General features: G+C 49.9%; 1 protein-coding gene across 8 annotated transcripts in view; it reads right to left on the reverse strand.

The window, feature by feature from the left end:
• CUNH10orf90 (chromosome unknown C10orf90 homolog) overlaps positions 1-23,802 on the reverse strand; it is a 278,495-nt gene that overhangs the window by 187,425 nt on the left and 67,268 nt on the right. For 2 of the 8 annotated variants that reach the window (XM_048791375.1, XM_048791382.1), the window contains exon 1: positions 5,394-6,807. The exons of 2 other annotated variants lie outside the window; for them this stretch is intronic. In XM_048791375.1, the coding sequence (XP_048647332.1) occupies positions 5,394-5,633 (240 nt within the window). In that variant the 5' untranslated portion in view covers positions 5,634-6,807. Of the gene's footprint in view, positions 1-5,393; positions 6,809-23,802 lie in introns of those variants that run through there. 4 more of the 8 variants (XM_048791380.1, XM_048791377.1, XM_048791376.1 and 1 more) reach the window with 3 other exon arrangements.

Genomic DNA, 23,802 nt, shown 5'->3' on the forward strand with positions numbered 1-23,802 from the left:
GCATGAAACTGGGTTTCAAATTAAAAACAGATTTTTAGGGTGGGGCTATAGCTCAGTGGTAAAGTGCTTGCCCAGCATGTGCAAGACCCCGAGATCCATCCCCAGCACCACAAACAAGACAAGACACTTAGCTTTCAGGACCCTGATGCTCCCAGAGCCCAAGGGTCTGCATTTTTAGAAAGTTCTCCTCAGTGATCTAGAATATACTGAGGTGTGAGGGTCATTCAACCCTCCCTAGGTGGCAAAACCCCTCGTAAATCCCCTTGTAGGAGATCAGAGAGGGGACCAACTTGCATCAGAAACGCCTGTTCATGCCCTGGGCTTTGTTCTGGCTTCATCAGAGAGGTATGAACTTGTCTCTCCAAGAATCTCCTGTCGGTGGCAGAATTGGCAGCTGACCACAGGGAGGGCTCTCAGCGGACACTGTGCATTGAACTCAGGGCAAACCTGTAACTCACCTCTGAGGTAACTCACCTCTGGATTCCTTAACACATGGGGATGACCCCAGGCCAGGCTGCTCGCAGCCCCGATCACCTGCCTCCTGGAGTGTGGGGATGAAGGCCCAGGGGCTGTGGGGCTGCTCACAGGCACCCATAAGGCACGCGCCACAGCTTGCCCAGGCCCAGGTGCATCTCCATGCCATGGCTCTGTGGCAGGGTTGGAGCTCAGGGGGTCATGATGATGGGATGGATGCTGCCTTCGTTCTGGCTTACTCCTTCAGATCGACTACCTCTGTAATCCCTGAACAACCCTGTAAGATAGATGTCACCATCGTTCTCATGAACATGAGTGAAACTAAGCTCAGAGAGGACATGGAAACCGCTAAGTCATTCACTCATCAGGACCCCAGAGGGTCTCAGTCCAGCACACTCTCCTTCAATCTTGATCTTCCTGAAAAGTGGCCATGGCATCCCCACCAGTGCCCAACGACCCCGTGCAAATCCACCAAAACGATGTCAGATGGATCTCACAAGCCTTGGCTGCAAACACCCTGGGTCGAGGCACACTTCATCTACCACAGATCAGGGCATGAGGTTGGAGGCTTCAACATGAGCATCACCCCCTGTGCTCCTAATTCCAGACCTGACCTCTCCCACCTTTCAGGACATCAACCTCTGACAGCAGACAACTGAGAGACAGCTGTAGCATGGGGACTCACAGGTTATTACTTTATCCCCTTTTACCTCTAGAACTTCCCCTCCTGCCATTGGATAGAGGCTACCAGAAATCGCCAGTCCAAGCTACCGGCCGTTGCCAAGGGAGGTTGGGCTGTGGAGGCTTCTAGAAAGAGCATTAAGCACTTGCAGACAGAAGGCAAGACCCAGGATGGGGCAGAGACTCATGGAGACACTCATTGTGAGACAGGTTTCCCCCAGCCCTGCTCTTTCCAGGGGGCCAGGTCTTCAGTGCGGACTGGTCACCAGCTCACCCCAGCAACATCCCTTGAAGACCAGGACTTCAGGAAGAAAAGTGAGACTCGGGGGACTTTGATTTGGCTGAAGCTCTTCAGCTTGGTTGGAAAATAGGTAAAATTGTTTTGTACCTTTCGATAACTGGCAGGAGAAAGGCAATGTTTGGTTTTCCTCCTCTTTCTTCATTCCCTGAATCAAGTTACCTTGAAGCCCAAACACTTAAAACTCGAGCACTCTCATGTCACAAAACCCAAACCTGCTCCCAGCCACTCACAGGCCATCATCAAAGCCAGAGCGGAGTGTCCCAGCCCTGGGAGAACATCAGAGTCACCGGGCAGACATCTATTTGCAAGATGGAGTAGCCAGGCAGGAGCTGGGCCACAGGGTTCCTGGACACTGGCCAACAAGCTGCACAGGACCATGACCCCTGAGAGGGGAAATGAGTGGGGGGGGCCCAACAACGGTCCCCACCTGGAGGCAGTTTCCACGCTCTGGGAGGGAAGCTCCAGAGACCCAGGGGCCTCTCTGAGCAGGGGTGGCAGAGACAGGAGCCAGGTAACCATGCTTTGTGAAGAGCAAGGAACTGCAAGGAAAGATGACCAGCAGTCGACAGGGACCTCAGAGGTCTTTGGATAAATGCTGACCTGCACCTGCTTGAGAGATAACTACCTGAAGTCAGGAAGAAACAAAGAATAAAAGCTACTAGAAAGTGGTAGTTCAGATAATTGGACCCCACACAGAGCTCAAAAGAGTTCACGTCCCCACCAGCCCAAGTGCAGACTGACCACAGTTGGGGCATCAGGTAGACTCCTCAGAAGGGTCTCGTCTTAATAGCAGAGCTAACTTAGGCTGAGCCTCAACACCATGGATAATCCTCGGCTGGAGGCACAGCTGCCCTGTGCCTTGGCAGGGTGTCAACAGCATCTCTGGTCTCCACTGCTGGAGCCAGGGGCATCTTCCCCCAAGATATCCCAACCCCAACTGCTTCCAGACATTAACAAATATCCCCATGGTGGGGCACAGAATCATCCAGCAGTCTGACCACTGCTCTGAGTCAGTACCTGCTTTGGACCTCAGCAGGATGGAGCTGTTGCCAAGAGCTTGACCTCCAGCCAGAACAAAGTTCAACACCATTCACAGGAATACAACTAAATCAAGATACAACCAAGCAGAAGCCACAGTGTATCAAACCCAATTTTAAAACTGCCTGGTCTGCAAAAGAGCAAGGCAAGACAACCCGAGTCAGGAGGAAAATCCCTCAGTAGAAACAGGTATTTCAATGACAGAGACCATGGAATGAGCAGAGCTCGACCTTGGAGAGGCATGGCCAAATCATGACCTCCAAGTACAAAAGCCTTCCCTGGTTCACCTCAAGATAAAGCATGTTACAGGCCATCGCCTATCAGAAGACAGATGGCCTTGGCTTGCAAGCCCCAGCCTGTGCCTACGGTCACAGCGTCTCTGCAGTCAGCTCAGAGCTGCTCACCCGTTCTGGGGACACAAGCATATCACGAACTCTCCGTGGCTCCCTCCTCAAGCTGGTGAAAACGCCCGTGCTCTGCTTCCCAGGGAGCCTTGGAACATGCCCACGCTTGCCCTGGGGACAGCAGGCAGAGCTCAAGTGCGGGCCTAATCCGTGACCCAGTTATGGCTTTGTTGATGTCTGAAATTCAGATGCAGAGGGAGAACTGCCCTTGGCACACCATGTTCCGGTTAGTTGGGGGCATTTTAGAGTCGCTGATTGCTGGGCTTCGCAAATATGAGCACAAGACTCCCTAGCATTTGTCTGCTTCCCGCCCTAGCTACCTCCTAGCAAGCAACTTTTCTCCTGGCTCCTGCTGCAGGCAGTGGAAGGAAGGAAGAGGGTGGTGGGGGAGCGTCCCAAGGCCACAGTTACTCTGCCAGTCCCAAGTGAGAGGAGGATTCTCCAGGCATTCACATCAGGCTGTGGTTTTAGAAAAACCTATCTATAGACCTTGCTCTCAACTCAAGCAAATCTGCAGATTCTCACGGGGAAAATTTGAAATCTGTGAGGTTTTCACAGGAACAAGTCTCCCCAAGTCACTTTTACTGGGACTTTTACTGGGAAACCAATTAGATTAAAGAAACAAGTTTATCCCAGTGAACCTGCTCATTCCTCACCCCACTGGATACTGCGTGGTGAAGCCCAGGGCAGGTTGAGGAAGGGCCTCTGAGCTGATGGAAGAGGAGTCACTGGGCCGAGTCCAAGGGCAGCACCCAGAGGCTGTTAATTGGGCTCACTCATCTGTTCAGCTTGGGAAATTGAGCCAGGAGGTTTGCTTCTTCCTGGTTTCCTCAATCTAAATGCTGTTGACATGCCCCAGTGGGAATAAGAAGACTAGTTCAAAGAATATGGAATAATTTAAATTCTGAAATGTTTGCTACTAAAAGTTGAGCAAAGCTCCAAATTCAGAGGCACAGATCCTACCTGATGGTTTTCATATGGGCCTGTCCCAGAGCCCGGAAGCAGACCCCCAGGGACCACCTCTCACACCATAGACGGTGAAAGCAGCCAGTGGTTGGGTCTGTTGTGGGGGAGGGGCCTGGACTCATCTCACACTGGTGGCTCCACTGTGGGCTGTGAAGGATTAAGCCACAGAAAAAAATGTAGCCGTGACAATCAGTGTATTCCAGTATTTTACGACCTCCTTTCGAGGTGCACATCATCACCTTCAGTGTGGCTGTGATATTGAGAAAATAGATGAAGTTTATGCATGAAAAAAAAATGGGAATGCAAGACAGGTTTAAAGTAGAGCCATGAACACTGTTGTAAAATGCACGAAACGATGATTCGACAAGTTTTTTCCTCTCTGGAGGACTGAAAAATAACCTCAGTAAAAATTATAGAAAGATAAAATTCTGTCCCCATCTGATTAATTACTTGTGAATAATAACATCTCTGGTTTCTTTCAATTATATTCTAATTGCACACCTTTTGCTCTGGTTGATTGGGCAATGAAGTAATGAACAACTATTACTGAATTTAATTAACACCATTATTTCTGTGGCCTTTCCATCTCTGTTGTGAACATGGAAATTCAGACTCCCGGGGCTGGGGCTGGAAGAAGCCTGCCATGAACCCTGCTAAACCTGTTCCTTCCACATTGAGCTGGCTCCTTTCTGCCAAGCATGGGTAACAAAAGATCTGAAGTATTTGCCAGCATTCATGAGAAGGCTCTCCTAATAACAGCATCAATATGCAGAAAGGTTAGCTTTTCATAAAGCATTAGCAATTTGCATGTTGCATTTATCCAAAGAGATGGGCAACTGAGCTACCTAGGTGTCAATTACAATGTCATTCATAATTTATTCCATGTACAATAAAGAGCTGATCAGATTTCATATGTGTTTATTTTCTGAAGATAACTGCATGTGGCTGATACCAGTTGCAGAATACAAATATATTTTAGAGTAATGTGTCTATTTCACTTGGACGTTTTAAGTCTCCAAAGTTCTCCTTTTTACAACAGAGTTTCTATGCTTGGAAATGAGAGCTCACCCTCAAAAAATAGAAGTCTATCCCAGACTCATCTCATTTTAACTGGATCAAGCAAGCCATACAGATTCTCCCAAATAACAAATCAGGAAACAAATAGGAATTTGTTTTTTAAGACAGAGCTTACAGAGCTAAGAATTCCTAGCTCACAGAGTGCCCGGCAGTTTCTAAATGTGGATACTATGACCCACTGCAGAAGCCTTTGGAGAGCTATTAAATGTTTGTAAATGCAGATGATTGCCATGTGTAAGGTACATTCATCTAATATGCACCCCCCAAACCACCACCAAGTTGCAAAACCTGGAATAAATTAAAAGATAAAAAATTCTTCTCCATATCCCCTGGGAAAGACTACAACATATGAGATTAACGTATTAGACCAGATCAACACCTGCACTGTCAGAGGACAGACAGCAGCTGCATCTCTTGGTGCGCAGACAGCTCCCCACCCAGTCTGGCCGTACCTCATATCTGCTGGCTGGCTGCTGTGCCGTCTTCAGGCCTTGACACAAGTGGATGATACAAACTTTGGCTCTTCTCTGGGAGGGAAACCAGTTACTCTTCACAAAATCCATGACCATCACATGGTTTTTCAACTCTGTACTAAACGTCTTTATTTGAAAAGTCTGATCAGCAGCTGTTCCCGCATGGCCAGCAGCGAGCCCCTCCCGAGGAGAGGTGCTAGGCGTCCCGGAATGCAGCATGACACTCGGAATCTTGTGACTTCAGTGAGCTGGCCTGGCAAACACAATTTTCTTTGTTTCATCCAGGTATTGAGTGCAGCAGGAGGGGTTTGGGAAGTGCCTGCTGGGGCATCTCTGCATTTCCCCTCCACAGCTGCGCTTCCGAGATCCCGTGGTGAAAGTGACGGACGTGGACGCAGAAACCTCGCAGGTGATCTTTACATGCCACAAAAACCTTCTCAGGCTGCAATCTGACCAACTCCAGCCTCACCTCATGCCTGAGCCCTTGGGTCACTCTGTCTTCTCTGATTTCAAAGAAACATTTTTCTTTGCCGCTGCATTCAAGTTCTGAACGCAGAATTTGCCTGGTTACCAAGAGGCTCAATGTGCTTTTCCGTCTCTAGGCCCTTAAATCCAAATAAATTATTTACAGAGCTTGGTACAAAGGAACCAGGAGGGATAATTGCAGCTTTTCAGAATTCCTACTTTTTCTGGCCAGGACTGAAAGGAAAAAGTACACACTGCCTACTGACACAAAGAGTGTCCTCAGCCCTGGAGAAGATAAGAGACACATTCAAGGCATAGAGAGAGCTCCCGGCACACAAGAGACGGCTGCGCGTGGGCATGGGAACCCAGTGCAAGTGCGAGAGGCTGCACTAGCTCTGTGGGGCTGTGGTCCTTCCAACATGGACGGCCCCTGGCGGGCTGAGCCTCGGTTTCCCCAGGAAGAATGGCAGAATAAAAAAGCGCTGTCTGCCACCCACAGGGCTGGTGCTGAGATGTGGTGAGCTGTAAATAAGGAAAGACCACATGTAACAGAGTCGCCATGGACGGGGTTCTCCAGGTACGGTAGCATATATTCTGCCCAAATTATTTTGCACAGCTCTCTCACAGCACATATCATACAGTGCAATGTGGCATGGTGGTAAAAATGATTGGAGTCTGAATTTCAAATCATTTGGAAATGCAGAGCAAGACGCACGTCCCACTTTTTATGTTGCATGTTTGGGTGCCTTATCTATTCGGCTAGTATTTTAGAGGTGAAAATGAAAAGTCTGGATCAAGGGTGTACACCAGGAGGAAGCAGATGACAAGCACTAAAATGGTTTCAACTCTTCTCTGAAGGCTACTTCCTTTGGCTTTCCACAAAGATGAACCCCTTGAAAACTCAATTCACCTGCCCATATCGCAAGCCATGGGGGAGGCTGATGAAGGGCCTGGACAACGTTGCTGGAAGTGGACCTGCAGATCCTTGCCCAGCACCTTACTCCTTCCTGCTGTGGGTCGGAGGTTTGCAAATCAGCTCAACTAGGACTTGGGCAATGGCAAGCTAAACCTCCACCTTCAGAGGCAACAGAGAGGTTGAATCTGAAAGTAAAACATGGAAAAGATAGAGGAGACTTCAGAGGCCAGTACAGCCACGTGCTTCATCTGAGTGTGAAGAAAGCCAGACCATAGAGATTAAATGTGGGCCAAATTCAGAGCGGTGTTCCCCGTTCCTTCAACAGAACACGCCCGCTTCTGCCCATGGGTCTCCTAAGGACGTCCATGCCTGTGTCAAGGCCCAGCGGGGGGCAGTTTGGTGCACTGAGAGCCATGCAGGAAACCCCCCAGTGAGCTACACTGTGGAGGTCCATCTTGGACTTGGACGCTCTGTGGTAAAGATGGCCAAGGAAGAAATGCGGGCAATGAAGAAAATAAACAAGGACCTCAAAGAAAGAGGGACTCTGCCCTCCGGTTTAGGCCTGTGAGAGCCAGTGCCTGAGCCCCCAAGTCATCATCTGAACCAGCTCATGGTGGTGGCTCTGTTCCCAGAACCCTGCAGGTCTGATGGCACCACCACACCCATGCTGAAGGACCCTGGGCAGGTGGAGGCCACCGGGACTGCTCACCAGCTCTCCAAGACCAGGGGGAGAGGTTTGCTGAGGGCTGATTGACTGACTGCGAGTGAAGGCCACGTGTCACAGGCTGTCCAGAGGTTCCAGAGTCACCAAGGCACTGGGTGACTTTTCCCTCTCCCTAGACGGCAAGTGGTGGACTTTAACTGGCCAATGTGGCCACAAGAGGAAACTGCAGCATGGCCTTGGGAAGGCCACCAGAATTCTTGGCCACAAGGGCTGGATAGAAGCCTTGGGATCATAAACCAACCCCCTCATAGAGGGAAGAAATGGAAGCCCAGAGGGAGGGAAGTTTGGCTAAGGGGTCAGCAGGCTGGAAAGGGCCCAGATGGATAGCTGGGGATGGGTTTGCACGTAGGCCCCAGGACAGTAGCATGTGGTGTGGACACGGCCTCTCCCCTCCAGCTTCGGTCCCTCTTACCCACAAGCCCAGGGCCATTCTAATACTCTGGAGCTGAGGTATCTGCCCAGACCGTGAGCAGATGTTCGTCAGGAGAGAGCAGCTCCCCACCTGGGGCAGGCCCTCCTCCGGCCCAGCAGGGCGGTGCCCTCCACAGTCCACTCACTGTGCCTCTTGAAGCAGGTCTCTGAATCAGGAGAGCAGAGCTCCCTCTGGCTCGCACAGCGCCCCCTCGAGTGCTGTGTGAGCTCTCCTTGACTCGGGCTCCCTGTCCATACCACAGGAGACTGACCTAGCTTCTGTGGTGGGCTACCGTGAGGACTCAGGAGCTGGCACAATGCGATGTGTGGAACAGAGCCTGACACGGTGTGTGCCATCGCCCAAGGGGCAGAGACCTTAGAAACAATAACAGCTGGAAGCATCGTTTTGATACTTAAAAGATAAAATTGCTAAGGACAAAGAGGAACTGCCCTCATCTCCAGGACCCCCTGTGCCAGGCAGTGGCACCCAGAAGTGGGGCAGGGGGCCAGCCTTGATTTCCTCAAATGAGAAGCAGAGACAGTGCCTGAGGAGACTGCTGAGGGCAGGAGCTAGCTGCTGTATGGGAAATGGTTTTATAAATAATGTATCTTTAAAGTCTTTTGACGCAGATTTTTAATGCCAGCACCAAAAGACAGCAGGGGACCGTCCCTTGCAGGAATGCACCCTGAGCTAGTTCCCACTCATAGGACCCAAAGTCAGTCTCTGCTAGTCACAGAACACGAGGGAGCCAGGCAACGCCCTGTCACTGCGACCCCTTACTCTGCTCAAGGACATGGAATACTTTGTGGTGTGCTCAGAGCCCTGTCCTTGGAACCCTCCCCTGCCTCCATCCCAACGTCCCCTAAACCCCCATGGGAGCTGGCCTATCTTACACCACTGCATGTCCCACTCACTGGCTGGCCAGGGGTGGACATCTGGCTCAAATGGGGCTAGTTAGACTCTATCCTCATGTGGCCTAGCTGTCTGCATGCCCCCCAAATTCACGTATTAAAGCCCTGACCTCTGTGTGGGAGAGGGGCCTTCAGGAGGTGGTGAGGCTTAAATGAGTCCACCAGGGTGAGGCCCTCATAATGGGATTAGTGGCCTTAGGAGAAACAGAAATCTCCTCTTACCTCCTCTCAGAAATGCACGTGGAAGGCTATGTGAGGACAAGGTAAGACAGTGGCCACCAGCGAGGCAGAAACCATCATCCCTGGGGACCTAATCGCCTGGTACACTGACCTCAGACTTCCAGCCTCCAAAATATGAGAAATACTCACCAAGCACTTAAACCTCAAGTCATGGCATTTTCTCATGGCAGCCCAAGCTGGCTGAGACAGTCCCGGAGGACCTTAATACTGGCTTCACTTGACTGACCTAGGAAGGGACACCCAGCCCACAGGAGGCCAATCCAAGGCTCTCCTGGAGCACCTGGATCCTGGGACGGCACAGGTATGGGAGGCCGGCTCTATGAGATGGCATGTGTTGGGGACTGTTGGTGCAGGTGGCAGCTGTCACAGAGAGGCAGCAGCCAGAGATGGGAGCATTGATGGCACTAAAGCCCTGGCTCCTGTCCAATCTCATCCTGTCTGGGGTTCATGAGAGATCCTGATGCTTTATAACCCTTTCCCCATAAGACGTAAGTGACTTGACTGGGGTTCTATACTTGCAACTAAGAGAGCGTGGGCTATTCTTTGAAAATCCACACATTAAAAGGATACAGAGTGCTTCTGTGCCAGGCCATGGCAGATAACAGAGACCTAGAGATGAAAGGGGCCCTCCATCTCCATGAGGTTCACTGCTCTGCAGTGGGACCGAGGCCTTGACCAGCAGCCAACACAGGAGCAGGTGCACCCCTGTGAAGGGGGCCCCGAGAATCTCTAGGAGAAGGGACGTGACTGGTGACTGGCTGGCAGCTGAACTCTGCGGCTGGCATTGCAGGGCCAAAGTCAACTCTAGACATCCCCCTCCACTCTCGTCACACATCTCGTCCTAAAGCATTCAGGGCTGAGGATGGAGAGGCCGAAGTTACTGCTTGTTGCAAACAACTTCCTGGGTCCTCTGCTGTTCTTTTTCTAAAACAAGTAACTCAGTCAACTATAAAAGTGAGACCTCTGATCTTGTTAACATCCTGCGGATGATCCCATTTAATTTCCTTTAAACTGGTCCCTGGGGTGACAGGCGGAAACTAGCATGGTCCATGATTACCATCCAATGACACCAAATCTACACCAGTGCACCTTGAAATGTGTTTACTGCTGAAATACACGGAGAATGAGTCCATCCCTCCCCCTTGCTCCTGGTACAACACGCGGGGCTGAAGGATAGGCATTGAAGTATTTAAATAATGAATTATTCAAAAAGAAAAGGAACTACAGGTACCTGATGCCAGAAATTCATGCCTGTGAATTCTTAATCTGTTCTCCAATGGGATTAGCCTTTACGACTGTGAAGGATGTCCTAATTATGCAGCTTCAGAGTTGATTTTCTGCAGGGCCTAAGCACATCTAAAAAGCATTAGGCAACAATAAAAACAGATGACTATGAATTTTGGAATTCATAATTTAGTTTCCCCTTTGGGGGGGAAATGGCATTTTTATTTATGGGCACTTCACTCATCAGGTGGCTCCTGAAGTTCTTCTTCCTCGGAGGCCCACTGCATCTGATCACAGACACGGAGGCGCTCCAGGCTGCAGACAGGATGGTGCGGCCATTCCCTGTCCCACGTGTCCCTGCGGCTCCGGCACAGGAATAAGGCAAGAGGATCAAGGATCACGTGGGTCATGACAGGATGTGTGCTGTCAGCCGGGCGAAGCTCTATGATCCCATCCTCTCGCCACCCCTCTCAGCCCTGCTCAGTCACAGCCTGGATGTGCCAGGAAAGACACTATCCCTTCAAGCCACCGGAGGCCCCGAGAATTCTCATTCAATGAAATTGGAAGGAAATTAGAAAGGATCCATGATCTCACATGTGTACCTATCTCTGTTCTGTAATCAGAAAACGTTTTCTACTTGTACAATGTTCAGAAACCATGCTGATTTGGTATTTGGGAGTGGGGGGCGGGCACAGGAGAAGCTGGAGCAGGAACCTGGCAATCTTGTCCCAATTGCCCAGGATATTCACCTGTTCCCCACTTGGGCAGGCAATCGGTAATCATTTATTTAGCACCCACTGGTGTCCAGAGCTGTGCCAACACTCCAATAAAATATTCAAAGCCACTTCTAATGTTGCCAAAAACCAAAGTAACTTGCAGGCAGGGAGAAATATATCTCTCCTTCAAACCCACGGGGAGAAGTGAGTTATTTGAAGACAACAAATGGTATTTTCCTGTTTTCCCTCCAACATCTCCAGCAGATTTTGAATAAAGAAAGCCAATGACTTTGTTAGAAGCCATGCTTGATTTTGTAGCATGTATGCTGGCAAGCAGGAGGCGGGTTAGGGTCATGGATGACATTTTAAAGGAACATCAAGCTCAATGTCCTCTTTATGTGCTTGAGCAATGTAACCCACAAGGAAAACCTAGCATGCCCGCCACCTGCCTCTGCCCAACATGAGAAGCCGCTGGGCCTTCTTGGATGGCACACACAGGGGCAGCTCTCCTGTTGCACGCCAGCTACGGCACCAAAGGACAGAGACCTACAGCTGCGGCCTGAAAGTGGACCCGCTACTTTTTTTCATATTTACATCATGAAAACGTTCACATCATCCCACATTTCCTTAATTGGGTGAATTAGTTTTTCAATGAATTGTGCTAAACAAATTCTTGAAATGGTATATTTACTAGCAAAACAGGGAAGCAGCAGGCCTAGCGCAGAGGACAAAGCAGTTAATGCCAACCTGGACTCTCTCTTTCCCCATGGGACAGCAGGTGGGGATGACTTGGGTGGCAACCAGACCCCCCACCACAGTGCAGGGACAGCAGTGGGAGGTGAGGACCTTCCCCATGCCCCACCTCTAAGCCAGGGCCACATCCCGTGGCGGGCAGTCCAGCTGTGGCTTGGAGGGCTTCCTTGAGGCCCTGAAGGGTCCACCTGCTTGGTGTCAGGTAATAAACCCCAGACATTCTTCAACATTATGCGGTGGGGAGGGACACATGGGACTCACTGGGTCATCCTCACGAAACAAGACTAATGATAGATATGAACAGAATTCTGCTTTCCCAATCATCATTATAAAAACCACTTCCATGTAAATGATTATGTCATTAAGTAAGAAAGTAAAGAAAACTGAAATTAAAACACAGACATATACATATCCATACATGTAGATATATAATAGTCTGCATGTGGTTCCTGAAAATGACATAGGAACACTTCCTATAAATGTAAATAAGTAGGAAAGTTCTAGCAACCCCAGCTGTCTGGGAATGAATGATAGGAGAGGCTTGTAAAGTGTGGCCTGCAGGCCAAACGTGGCCCACTGCCCATCACTGTAAATAACATATTGGTCCACGGCCCTGGCTGCTCTTGGGCGTGTTGCCTATGCTTCCTACACTCTTCCAAAGATGGAAGGTTGATTGGTACAGCACAGACCATGGCCTCCAAAGTCTGAAGTATTTACTACTTGACCCTTGACAAGAAACATTTCCATTGCCTGCAGTGAGACCATCGGATGAACAGATTCTTCAGTAAATATCAGTCGACCATAGCAAGGAGACCTGCCCAGGGTTCACTAACCTGCCTGTGGGTGCTTCTAAAACTAGGCACTCCCAGGCCCCACCTGGCCTCTGCATCTCAATCTCCAGGTGAAAGGTGTGGCAGGGAGGTTTAGGAAACAAATCTGGTCCCAGCAGCTCGGTAATAACCTCCGGCCTTCCCTCACCCTGTTTTCTTTTCCAGGGTGGCTCCTGGGAGGGCCTGGCTTAGTGACAAGATACAATTGTCACTCACATTCTGCAGCTGAGGACGTGAAGCTCCTGAGCTATGTGCTGGTAAGCGAGGGAGCCCGGGCTCGGATGAAGAGGCAGAACCTCCTCCACAAGCCCCTGACCACTCTTCACAGCCCCTAAGACCTGCAGCCCCACAGAGTCTCAAATAAATTGGAAAAATAACCCTCAAAGACAGCCAGCTTTTCTCATGCATAGTCTGGCAAATGCACACACTTCAGGGTTTTTGCCGCAGTCCGGCTGCAGCAAAATAACCGGGGGGTGACGAACAACTTGTGTAGATTGATACAGCAGGAGTGGGAGCCGTTTATTGCAGGACAGGAGCAGTATTTATACATTCCACACAGCTTATCTAATTAGCATAAACTAGATACATCAGACAACCAATAAGGAATCTCCACACTTAATGGCTTGCTTTTGTTACTTCTCAAACCACTCCCTCTGGCATTTTGCCAGGCACCATCCAGACTTGTTTATGAACTCTAACATTCCCCTGGCAAAATACCAGGTGTTATTTTGACTTGTTTACAGACTCTAACAGGTTTTTACGGCCAGGGCAAGAGGAATGTGTACTCTGGGAACCAGGCCTGGCACAGGTGGGCAAGGTCACATGTTCAACCATCCAGTAAACACTGAGGGCAGAACCAGGTAAGACAGGGCGGTGACCAAGAACAAGACAGAGTGGCCCCTGCCCTGAGGAAGAGATTTGTGGGGACAGTCACCCAGATAATTCCATGAGCACTCACTTGTCTTGGGACTTGCCAACCACTCTCCACCTGGACTCTTCCTCCATGTCTGCTTGGCTTCTTCCTTTGGGTCCCAAGTCAACTCAGATGCCATCTTCCCAGAGGGACCTTTCCTGCCTGGCATCTGCCAACTCTCCTACCTGCTTGGGCTTGCTTTGTGTTGCCTCTTCTTCCACATGCACACTGGGTGCCGTCTTCAGTGTCCCCCTCATCCCCTGAACATGAACTCCAGGAGAGCAGCGCGTGCTCCTGTTCACGGTGGTGGCTCTCCATCCTCGCTTCCTCCCCTTCGGCCCTGACCTCACTGCCTCCCCTCCTCCTTCCCTTCCTTCTTTTTCATTACTGAAGCGTGAGTGAAGGACAGGGTTCTGCCAGGGCATACAAAAGGACATGGATACTGGGGCTATTATCCCCAGGGAAGGAATTACAGGGATAGACAGGCCCCACGATATTGGGAAGTGAATGGGTTACATGTGCGTATGGCACCTGGGCCACATGGGGACCTTAAATGCTGAATGGGATGTATCTTATGGGACCATCCAATCTTCAACCCCAGGCCCTACCTGTTCTGTGCAGGCTTTGGCTGGCTTTGTGCAGGACACCTTGGCCATTGGGGCATGGGGTTTGATGGCTCTTAGAGGACAGGCCTGAGATGCACCTCACAAGGCTGAAAGAAGGGCCTGTGGATGGAGTACTGACCCTTGAGGTGGCCAACACACCGTGCTCCTTGCTTTTGTCATTTATCTTTCCTGGGCCCAGGCCCTTGGCCTCTGGCCCTCTCCCGTCCCTGGGCCATGCTTCCTAGGTCAGCTGCTGCTGTAAGGGTTTTTTAAGGTCTGCTCTCAGAAGAACCTGGCTGAGCCAAATTCCAATTTGCCCCTATGTCTCCCCATTGAATAGCCATCCCACCCTTGACCTTAAACTCTAGTCCCCCAACACTTTGGTGGGACCCTGTCTGTTCTTGGTGGGGTAAGATTCAGAATCTCCATCAGGTGGACCTACGTGGCTGGCAGTGCCTCCTTCGTAATAGAATCCTGAGAAACAGTTGGTGACTGTGGTAGTACCAGAGCACGTACACACTGCACATGCAAAAGAGCCGCTCCCCTGCACAGGGATGTTGCTAAAGCTCACATTGGCCCTTCTCATGGAGTTAAGTGCCACTCGAGCAGTTGGTGTGACTATGGCGTGGGAACTTCTATGGTCAGGCCTGAAGGTGAGTGACTGCCCAACACTCGGGCACAGCTGCAAGTCACAGAGGCTGACGACAATGTATAGGCCTCTCTTTGGTTCTGAACAGTCTTCAAATTGGGTATGAACCTGCAGAACTGTCACCAAGGTGTTCTTTAACATGTGTCCAAATAGTTAACTTCTTCTGTATTCAAAAACGGGGGAAGCCACTGGGTAAATGTGAACGTAGCTGTTTTGGCTGAACAACAGAGAGTGATGAGCGAGAGTGGGTTCCTCCTCAAGCTGCTTCTCTAAAGCTTTGCTGGGGCCTTGGCCCAAGCCCTGCCCGTCACAAGGCAGGACACAGCAAATGCTCGAGTGGAATCTCGCTGTGTGGAGACCAACAGGCATCTGTCCAGGAAGGTCGGGTGTAGCCCAGAACAGCGCCCAGCCCTGCCAAGCAGACTCCATCCCTGTGCTGCCCGGGAGCCAACGCACACCAAGAACCCCACAGTGCTCTGCTGAGTGCCCCGAGGGCAAGGCCGGCTGGACGAGTCTGTCCCGTGTTGTGTCCAGCGCACACTATCACTTTCCCACTTCCTGTGCGGGCACCGGGCTTGGGGCGGGGCCACCTGCCTGTGCAGTCTGTTCTCTCCCCTCTCATGTGGCCTCCGTGGTCTCACTCAGCCTTGCTGGGCGGCTCTGCTGGTCTGTGTTCCCAGCCAGCCTCATTGCCAAGGGGAAGTGGGCCTCGGATCCCATTTCCCTGCCTGCCTGTCGACCACAGAGGGCTCCCTCCTCGGGTTTCCAGGACACTTTCTCTAACCAGGCTTCTGTCTCCCCAATCCTGAGCCTGCACTGGCCACAGTTTCTCTGTTCCTCTCCCTGCAGTTACAATTCAAATAGGATGGCAGCCCTGTTCTGAGGCAAAGAAAACAGACTTCCACTGGAGAACTGACGTGCATTGAGAAACACAGGGCCAGCCCAGGCGAGCAGCCTTGACCCAGGGTGAGAGCAGAAAGCCTTGTTTTATTTTGCTTTAATAGAGAAATCATATTATTAGCCACCTGCAAGAACTGAATAATTTTTAAAGTCATAGCTTAAGTTCTCTGAAGAAGAAGATGCCAGCCCTTCCCACATTATAACTGGCAATGGAATGATTTAGAGTCCAGTGCCCAGGTCCCCTGGGCAACTCTTGGTGGGACCTGGCCTGCAAATCTGGCATCTCCCTCAAGCTCCAACCCTGCCCCATCCCCACAGTTGCACCTCAGTGAGGTGGAACTCCTTCTTCGCTCTTGTATTCATGCCAGGGTCATTCTCTGAAACAGCCCACTCCTGCAGCTCCATGCTGGCACGGTGCCATGAAGCTGACTCGAAGCCCAGCCACAGGAGACAAAGAACAGGAGGCAGCGACAACTCTGTGCATTCACTTGGCGCAAAGAGAAGAGCTGTGCCGGGAGCCCAGGCGTCCCTGTTCCTCTCACGCTAGGCCCCAGAGTGGCCGCGATTTCTTCCTGTCTCACCTGTCTCTATTAGCAGATACAGGGACATTTGTAGGTTTTCTTGTATCTCAGTCAGTTGTGTTCACAGGATGCTTCCTACGCTGTGATCTTTAATCTGATTAATAGGCTTAAGCCCTGTTCTTACTTCCTCTTGTCTTGTCCCGCTACGTTCTATCAATCAAGTCACCATGTACAAAGTAGCCAAATGAACAGCAGGTTATTCTTCCCCAACACACATATCCTGGTTTCATTTATCTTCCTGCTGCTCTGTTGCCTCATTGCTTTGAAGGATTACATGCACATTCACATGTGTTAAATTAGAAAAATATGCAACCTGGTAAGAGGGAGTTATCGTGTGCATGAAAGACGACCACCTGACGGCTGCGGGAGCCCTCGGGAAGCACGAAGTCCCCGCTGCCTGGCCATGCACAGCCCACATCTCCTGGGAAAACTAACAGTGGGCAAGAATGTTCTAGCTCAGGTCACACTTGTAATACTCAAAAGGAACTGGATTTTAAAAAATAAAAAAATAAACCTAGTAGTAAGTTATACCCTACAATTACCCTGCTTACACAAACATGAGTTACTGAAAAGGTGGCTCCAAGTGTAAGTTGTCGCCATGTTTTCTTTATTTTTTTGTTAGTCCTCTTTTTTTATATGTTTTTATTGGTGCATTATAGTTGTACATGATGGTGGGGTTTGTCATCACATAGTCACACATGCGCACAATATGACAATATAACTTGACCAATATCACTCCCAGAAATTCCCCTTCCTTCCCTTCCTCCGCCCCGTACCTTTCCTCTACTCCACTGGTCTCTTTGGTTCTCATAAGATCTCCCCCCACCCACCTTTCTTTTCCTTTTTCCTCTTTAACTTCCACACGTGAAAGAAAATGTATGACCCTAGGCTTTCTAAAGTTTAGCTTATTACGCTTATCATAATGCTCAAGTTCCACTTATATTTCTGCAAATAACATATTTTCATTATTTTATGACTAAATAAAATTCTAGTGTGTGTGTGTGTGTGTGTGTATGTGTGTGTGTGTGTGTGTGTATCTCACATACTCTTCATTCATTGATCCGCTGTTGAGCACCTAGGATGATTTGGCTCCTGGGAATTGTGCTGCTATATACATGTGTGTGCATGTATTATTGTAGTAAGATGCCTTTAATACTTCAGGGTGAATACTGAGAAGTGGAATGCCTGGGTCTTACGATGGTTCTGTGTCTAGTCTACTGAGAAACCTCCATACTGATTTCCATAGTGGCTGTACTAACTTACAAACCCACCAAGACTGCCAGAGTGCTCCTTTTTCTCCACGTCCTCTCCAGCCTTCATTGTTATTTGCATTCTCAATGATGCCATTCTGACTCGTGTGAGAGAAAATCTCAGTGATTTTGACTTGTGTTTCCCTAATTGCTAATGATGTTGAACATTGCTTCATGTTTATCGGACATTTGCATTTATTCTTTGGAGAAGTGTCTGTTCATTTGGCCAATTTATTAACTGTTTGTTTGGGGGTTGGTGTTTTTTGAGTTCTTTATATATTCTGCATACCAATCCTCTGTCAGAAGAGCAGCTAGCAAAGATTTTCTCCATTCTGTAGGCTCTCTCTTCACATTCTTAATTGTTTCCTTTGCTATGCAGATGCTTTTTAATTTGAGGCCATCCACTTATTAACTCTTGGTTGCCATGTTTTCTTAAGAAGGTTCTAGCTGACTGACAGTTTGCCTCCTCCTAGGAGTGGCCCTTAAATCACAAACCCTGAGTACCACATGATTGGGTAAGGTCTGGAGGTGTGATTCACACTTGGCCAATCAAATTGTCTCCAAAGACCTTTGTAAGGAGGGACAGAGAGACTGAGTCAATTCATGCTGAGACCAGTTGGGAAGGAGCTTAGACTGAGGCCTGCCATCTGGGGCCTAGCGGTCAGAACCACGCGTGTGGGGGTCAGAGAGGTTTGGCGGTGGAGAAAATGATATGAAGAGGGAAATGTCGGAGAAACGTCACCCATGGTAGCCAGGCCTCCCAGTGCGCTTCTGATCTCACCAAAGTCCTGCAGAGCTTGCAGCTACATGAGGAGGCTACTGTCCCTTGTAGACAAGCCCTGGCCCTGGTGGGGAGGCCCTGGGGGAAGCTTGTGATAAACAGCTTTTTGATTCTGTGACCAAACCTGACACAAACAATGTGAAGAAAGAAAGGCTTATTACGGCGAACAGCTTCAGAGTTTTCAGCCCAGCTCTGCTGGCTCCGCAGCTCTGCGTCTGAGGTGAGGCAGAAGAACATGGCGAAGGAAAGCTCTCAGCTCAGGGCAGCCAGAAAGCAGAGAGACAGAGAGGAAAGGGTCAGGGGCAGATTACAGCCCAAGGACACACCTCTGGGGACCTACTTCCTAGCCATCTACCACCTCCCAGTAGTTCATCCAGCTTTTGAAGGATTAATCCACTGATGAAGACTGAGCCCTCATGATACAACTGCTTCTCAAATCCCCACCTGAACATCATTGCCCCAGGGGCCAAGTCTTCAACACATGGGACATTTCAGATCCAAACCACGACAGAGCCTCAGATGTTGCAGCCCTTGCTAGGACACATGGGAGGAGGCTTCACCTGGTGCAGCACAGGTACCCTGTGGCCCTTCTCCACCACTCTCAACAGCAGAGGCTTCTCCCAGTGGCCAACTTGACTTGCACACCTCCTTTCCTCTTTTCTAGTTTACCAGCTGTTCATAAATGGCCTCTGGAGATGGCATCAGAGACATGTGCCAATCGTCTTCTGAGAAGAAGGCCAAGTCCTCTGGTGGGATTTCCAAGGCTTAGCATACTCCTGCTTTAGTTGTAGCTAACAGAAGTTTCAGGTTCAAAAGGAACTTTAAAATTAGAGGAACCTATGGCCCAAATTTAGAAGCTAATCCTGATCTTAAATATCCTATTCAATTTGCAACCAATCTCATCTTTATATTTGTTTAAGAAAAGAATCCCCATCCTTCCTCTGGGCATCAGAAGATGAGTATAGGCCCAGGAAATAATCTCAGAGAGCTTGCAGTCTAGTGGAAATTTATGCTTAGTAGGTGGGGTTTCTTGAGGCCACAAGTGACAGAAATCCACCTACACCAGGCTGGGCAAAGAGGGGAACTCACTTGATGAAGGAACGAAGGATCCACTGGGAGCGCAAGATCAACAGGACTCCCCTTCTGGGCTCTCCCTCTGCCCACACCACTCGACGACGTACTTGTCAATAAATGGGAAGGTAATGTCTAAGTTACAGGGTCAGGGATTTTACACTTTGAATGTCTCAGGGAATTGTAGAGAATGATGCAAGAAAGAATCTCCGTAAACTTCCCTCCTTGCCTGTCAGATGCCCTCCGAGGACCACAACGCAGGGCAGCCCTAGACCACACGATCTGTTACCTAAGGTGGGAAGAAATGGAAGACTGGGAAGAAGAGGGAGAAAAAAAACTATGGAAATTCTGAGTGATTGGGAAGATCTTCCAGGCACCTTTCAGTTTAACAGATACAGTCTTTCCTCATAAAACCAGAGATATATTCAACCTCCCTCCCAACCCCCCAGGACAGTGAAAGAAAGAGCAGAAAGGAAGCCAAACCTCTGGATTCCCAACCACTGCATGATCCCTAAGACATTTAAATGCAGCATCTAGAGCTAGGAAACAGGCAGATAGTCACAGTGCCTGGAACTGGAGTCAGACCATCTCCATAGATTCAAGAATGAATTTTAAATCACTCAAACTACAAAGTCTCTGGAATTAGCATATAAAAAAGGTGAGCTTCCTGAAATCAAGAGACCTGGAACTGAGGCCAATCTGTAGATCAGAAGCAGAAAAGCCCGGGAGACACAGAACAGACCCACCTGCACCATCCCCAGCTAAGGGTGAAGAGAGGGCAGAAGAAAAAAGCTGGAACGACAAAAAAGGCATCTTTTAAAAAAGAGAAAACAACTGAAATGTCTAAGCAAAAAAAAAAAACTAAAACAAAAAAAAAACAAATAATAAATTGTCAGTTTGTACACACTCAGAAAGCCGGATAACGGGATACACTGCAAAGAGCAGGCCCTCAGTTTGGGGCGGCCATAAGGCAACTTGCTCTTACGGCATTTCTGTAATGAATATTCATTACTCTTTATTAAAGTAATTTCAGGAACATTTTGAAAAATGACTTCTGTGATTGCTCAGCAAGGTACACAGAAGGTCAGCCTGGAGACTGGGGCAGGCGAGGTGGCCAGCACTCAGGCTGGACGAAGGGGGGCAGCCCTTCATGAATCCTCACACCCATCCCGTGACCCCGCTGCCCCCATCCGACACCCCGTCTATTCAAGGGTGGGACAGGCACAGGAAAGGGAGGGATATGCCAGGGTCACTGCCAGGAGGTGCACTGGCTCCTGCTGCCTCTGGGCTGGCCCTCTGAACCTCCATCCAAGCCCATCTGTCCAGACAAGACGGCCCACTCCAACTGTCACAAAATGACTTCCTCAGTTCTCAGAGGGGTCCTAGAGTGGGTACGGAAACCAAGTTTCACAAATGCCAGGCAGCTAGCTCGCAGTCAGCCACAGGTAGGGGCAGAGCACAGGCAACCCTCCTTTTGTGATATGGTGGTCCTACCTCTGTGACCAGGAGGGCTGGGACTCCAACTCTGCTCTTCCCACTCCTGGCCAGGGGTTTTCCAGAAAATCTGATAGCACCTTCAAATCTGGGTGCTGATCACCAGGATCTAAAGACAAGTGGGGTCCAAGAAGGAATGCAAATTCCACCAGGATAGCCGTGCCCACACTCACAGGGGGTGTGGCAATGCAGTGTGGCATTTTAAGTCTTCCTTGGGAGAGCCAGGAGCGTGCCCGGGAGGCCAGGTGGTGAGGAAAGGAACCCTGGGATCCTGGTAACACCCTGTTTATTTGGACTTCTTCCATCTGTCTCTGTGTCATAGGCTGCGTGCCCTGAGCAATGCCAAGGAGAGAAACAAGCTCGAGAGACCCAGTATTCCACGGGTGTTCACCCCGAGTCTCCAGCTTGGCGTCGCAGAAGGGCCAACTGCAGCTGTCACTCAGTGATGCTGAGTCAGATTGACCCACAGCCCACAGTGAGGGAATGGTGGACAGAGGGAGAGCCGGGGGAGAGGGAGGCGGGCCCTGATTTCAACCGCTGGTGCCGGGTTCTCTACCCTCTGCACCTTCTGCCTTCTTTCCAAAGCAACCGTCATTAGTATTAGACTTGCTGAACTTCACACCTGGAACTGGCCTTGGAGCTGGCTGCTTCCTCTATGGGACACAGAGGAAAGGAACGTGGAAGGCGCAATGTGGTGTCTGGGTGCCCTCTAGTCCTCCCTTTAAGGGTGAGGGCAGAGTTCACGGTCTGTGAAGCCACCAGGAACCCTACATTCAGAAGTCCCTAGTGCTCCAGGCCCAGGGCTGGGGTTTGCTCTGTGAAGCAGAGGATGAGAGCCTCAATTTCTTTTCAGTAAATAGGAATAAGGTGCATGACAAATATCACTCCCGTTTTATTGAAAAGAAAACGAGAATCTTTTTTTTTTCTTAGTGGTGCTGGGGATTGAACCCAGGGCCTTGTGCATTCGAGGCAAGGAAACCAAGAATCTTTGTCAAGCCACAGAATGAAGCGAGGCGCTCCCCTCCAATGTGCCAGTTAGGAGACTGCAAAGAACTACCTCTATAACTTTTTGTGAATCTACCTCTTAAGTCATTTGCTATGAGAGTTATTTAGCAATAGTTTGTATTTAATAACTGATAAAGTCAGCTGGCACTTCAAATCTAATCAAACCAAATGCACAATCTTTAGGCCCCAGAAACTCTGGGAAACAATGAGTTTTGCAAATCAACAGTATTATGGCCACCTGGTGAATTGCTCTTAGCCAACACCAGGGCTTAGGCCAAGTAATCAGTGGACCGCTGGGGGCTGCTCCTACTCAGGCATCTGAGCGATGGGCCTGGCCAGTCTCCTGTGAGCCGGGTGGTGCCCACCCACACGCAGCTGGGGAGGAGGCTCGAGTTCAGCCCTGGGAGCACTGGGCTAATGGACCCTGCCCCTCCAGCCTGAGGGAAAGCAGAAATAGAGAGGAACTTCCTCAGCATTTATCAAGAGTTCCTAATCATTTGAAAGCTTATTGTTTAATAACTGCCAGGGATCTAGGAGGTGATTTAAAAATCATTTTGTAGATCTGAGAACATCACCAAGAAAACAAAACGCAGGGCCAAAGAGTTTTTCCCTACAAATGAAGCATTTCCACCCCATATCCATCAGGAAGCTTTGGTACAATCTGCCTGCCTTTTCCTGGGTTCCTACCTACATTCAAATATAATAAGAAGCCGGCCCTCTTATCAAAAACAAATGAGCTGGGAGTGGTGCATGATCCCAGCCGGTTGGGAGGTGGAGGCAGGAGGATTGCACATTTGAGATCCTGAATAAAAAATTGAAAAACCTGGGGATGTGATCAACCCTAGTATGCTCAAAAATAAAAATTAAAAAAAATGTAAAAAAAAAAAAAAACTGGAGCTAGCAAAGGCCCTAATCAATGTGTCCTAATCTGAAAAGAGAAAGTAGACAGAGGGTGAAGGGCCCACCCAGGCCTCCCCTTCCCCAGGGGAGACTCGGGGGCTGCTCTCCAGAGAGGATGGGAGGTGCTCTAGGCCACCACTCCCACTTTCAGTGTCCCCAGGCTTCGCCAGGACCTGCCTTCACAGACACCTGCTCCTATAGCTCCCTAAACCCAGAACCTCCCCTGTGGACAGCAAGGGCCCCTGTTCTCCTTCGGGGTGCCATCTCAGCACTACCTAACAGTCCCCCCTCACTCCTGTGAGGACCAAGGCTTGGGAGAAGTCCCAGAACGCCCGTGGCTGGGAATTCCTCTTCTTTCTGGATGTGAAGTATCCAGGAGAGGAAACATGACCTCCCTAAGGGCGTCAGTGAGTCCCCATAGCCGCCCCAATGAGCTTAACCCCTCCGTGCTGAGTCTCTGGCGGAGGCCAGCAGCTGTTTCTCTCATGGAATCCGAGGAGCCTGGGAGTCGGGAGGGTGAGCTTTTGGAATACTTGCAAACACTGAAGATTTGATTAAATTAACCTGCTGAGCCTAATAAAAGAAAACCCTCTTCAAAGGAGGTGACACAAATATTTATATGAAGGGGGAAAGATACATCCCTTAGGAACCAGGCAGGAAACACGTGTAAAAATGTGATAAGGGAGTGAGAGATCGGCTACAGCACATTCAGCTGTGTCGAGCTCTTTAGAACAATGAAAACAAGGACAGACCCACCATCGGGGCCACCTCCCCAGGCCCCCACTCCTGGGGCTCATGCCCCACAGGTTCTGACTGCAGGGCCCTGGCACTGTCTGGAGAGGTGGGGTAAGGGGCCAGAGGACCCAAGCCCACTCACAGGCGGCCCCCCTTCTCAGAGGTGATGTGGCTTCCGTGGTTTAGTGAAGCCGAGTGCCCTGGAGCTCCCAGTCCTACTGCCAACCATGGGGAGTACTGAGGCCAGATGAAGGCAGGGACACTGGAGCAGCTGTGACCTCTATCAGCTGAGACCCATGTTTACAATGCGGGG

The sequence above is a fragment of the Marmota marmota genome, unplaced genomic scaffold (genome assembly GCF_001458135.2).
Source record: "Marmota marmota marmota unplaced genomic scaffold, marMar, whole genome shotgun sequence".
Lineage (NCBI taxonomy): Eukaryota > Metazoa > Chordata > Mammalia > Rodentia > Sciuridae > Marmota > Marmota marmota.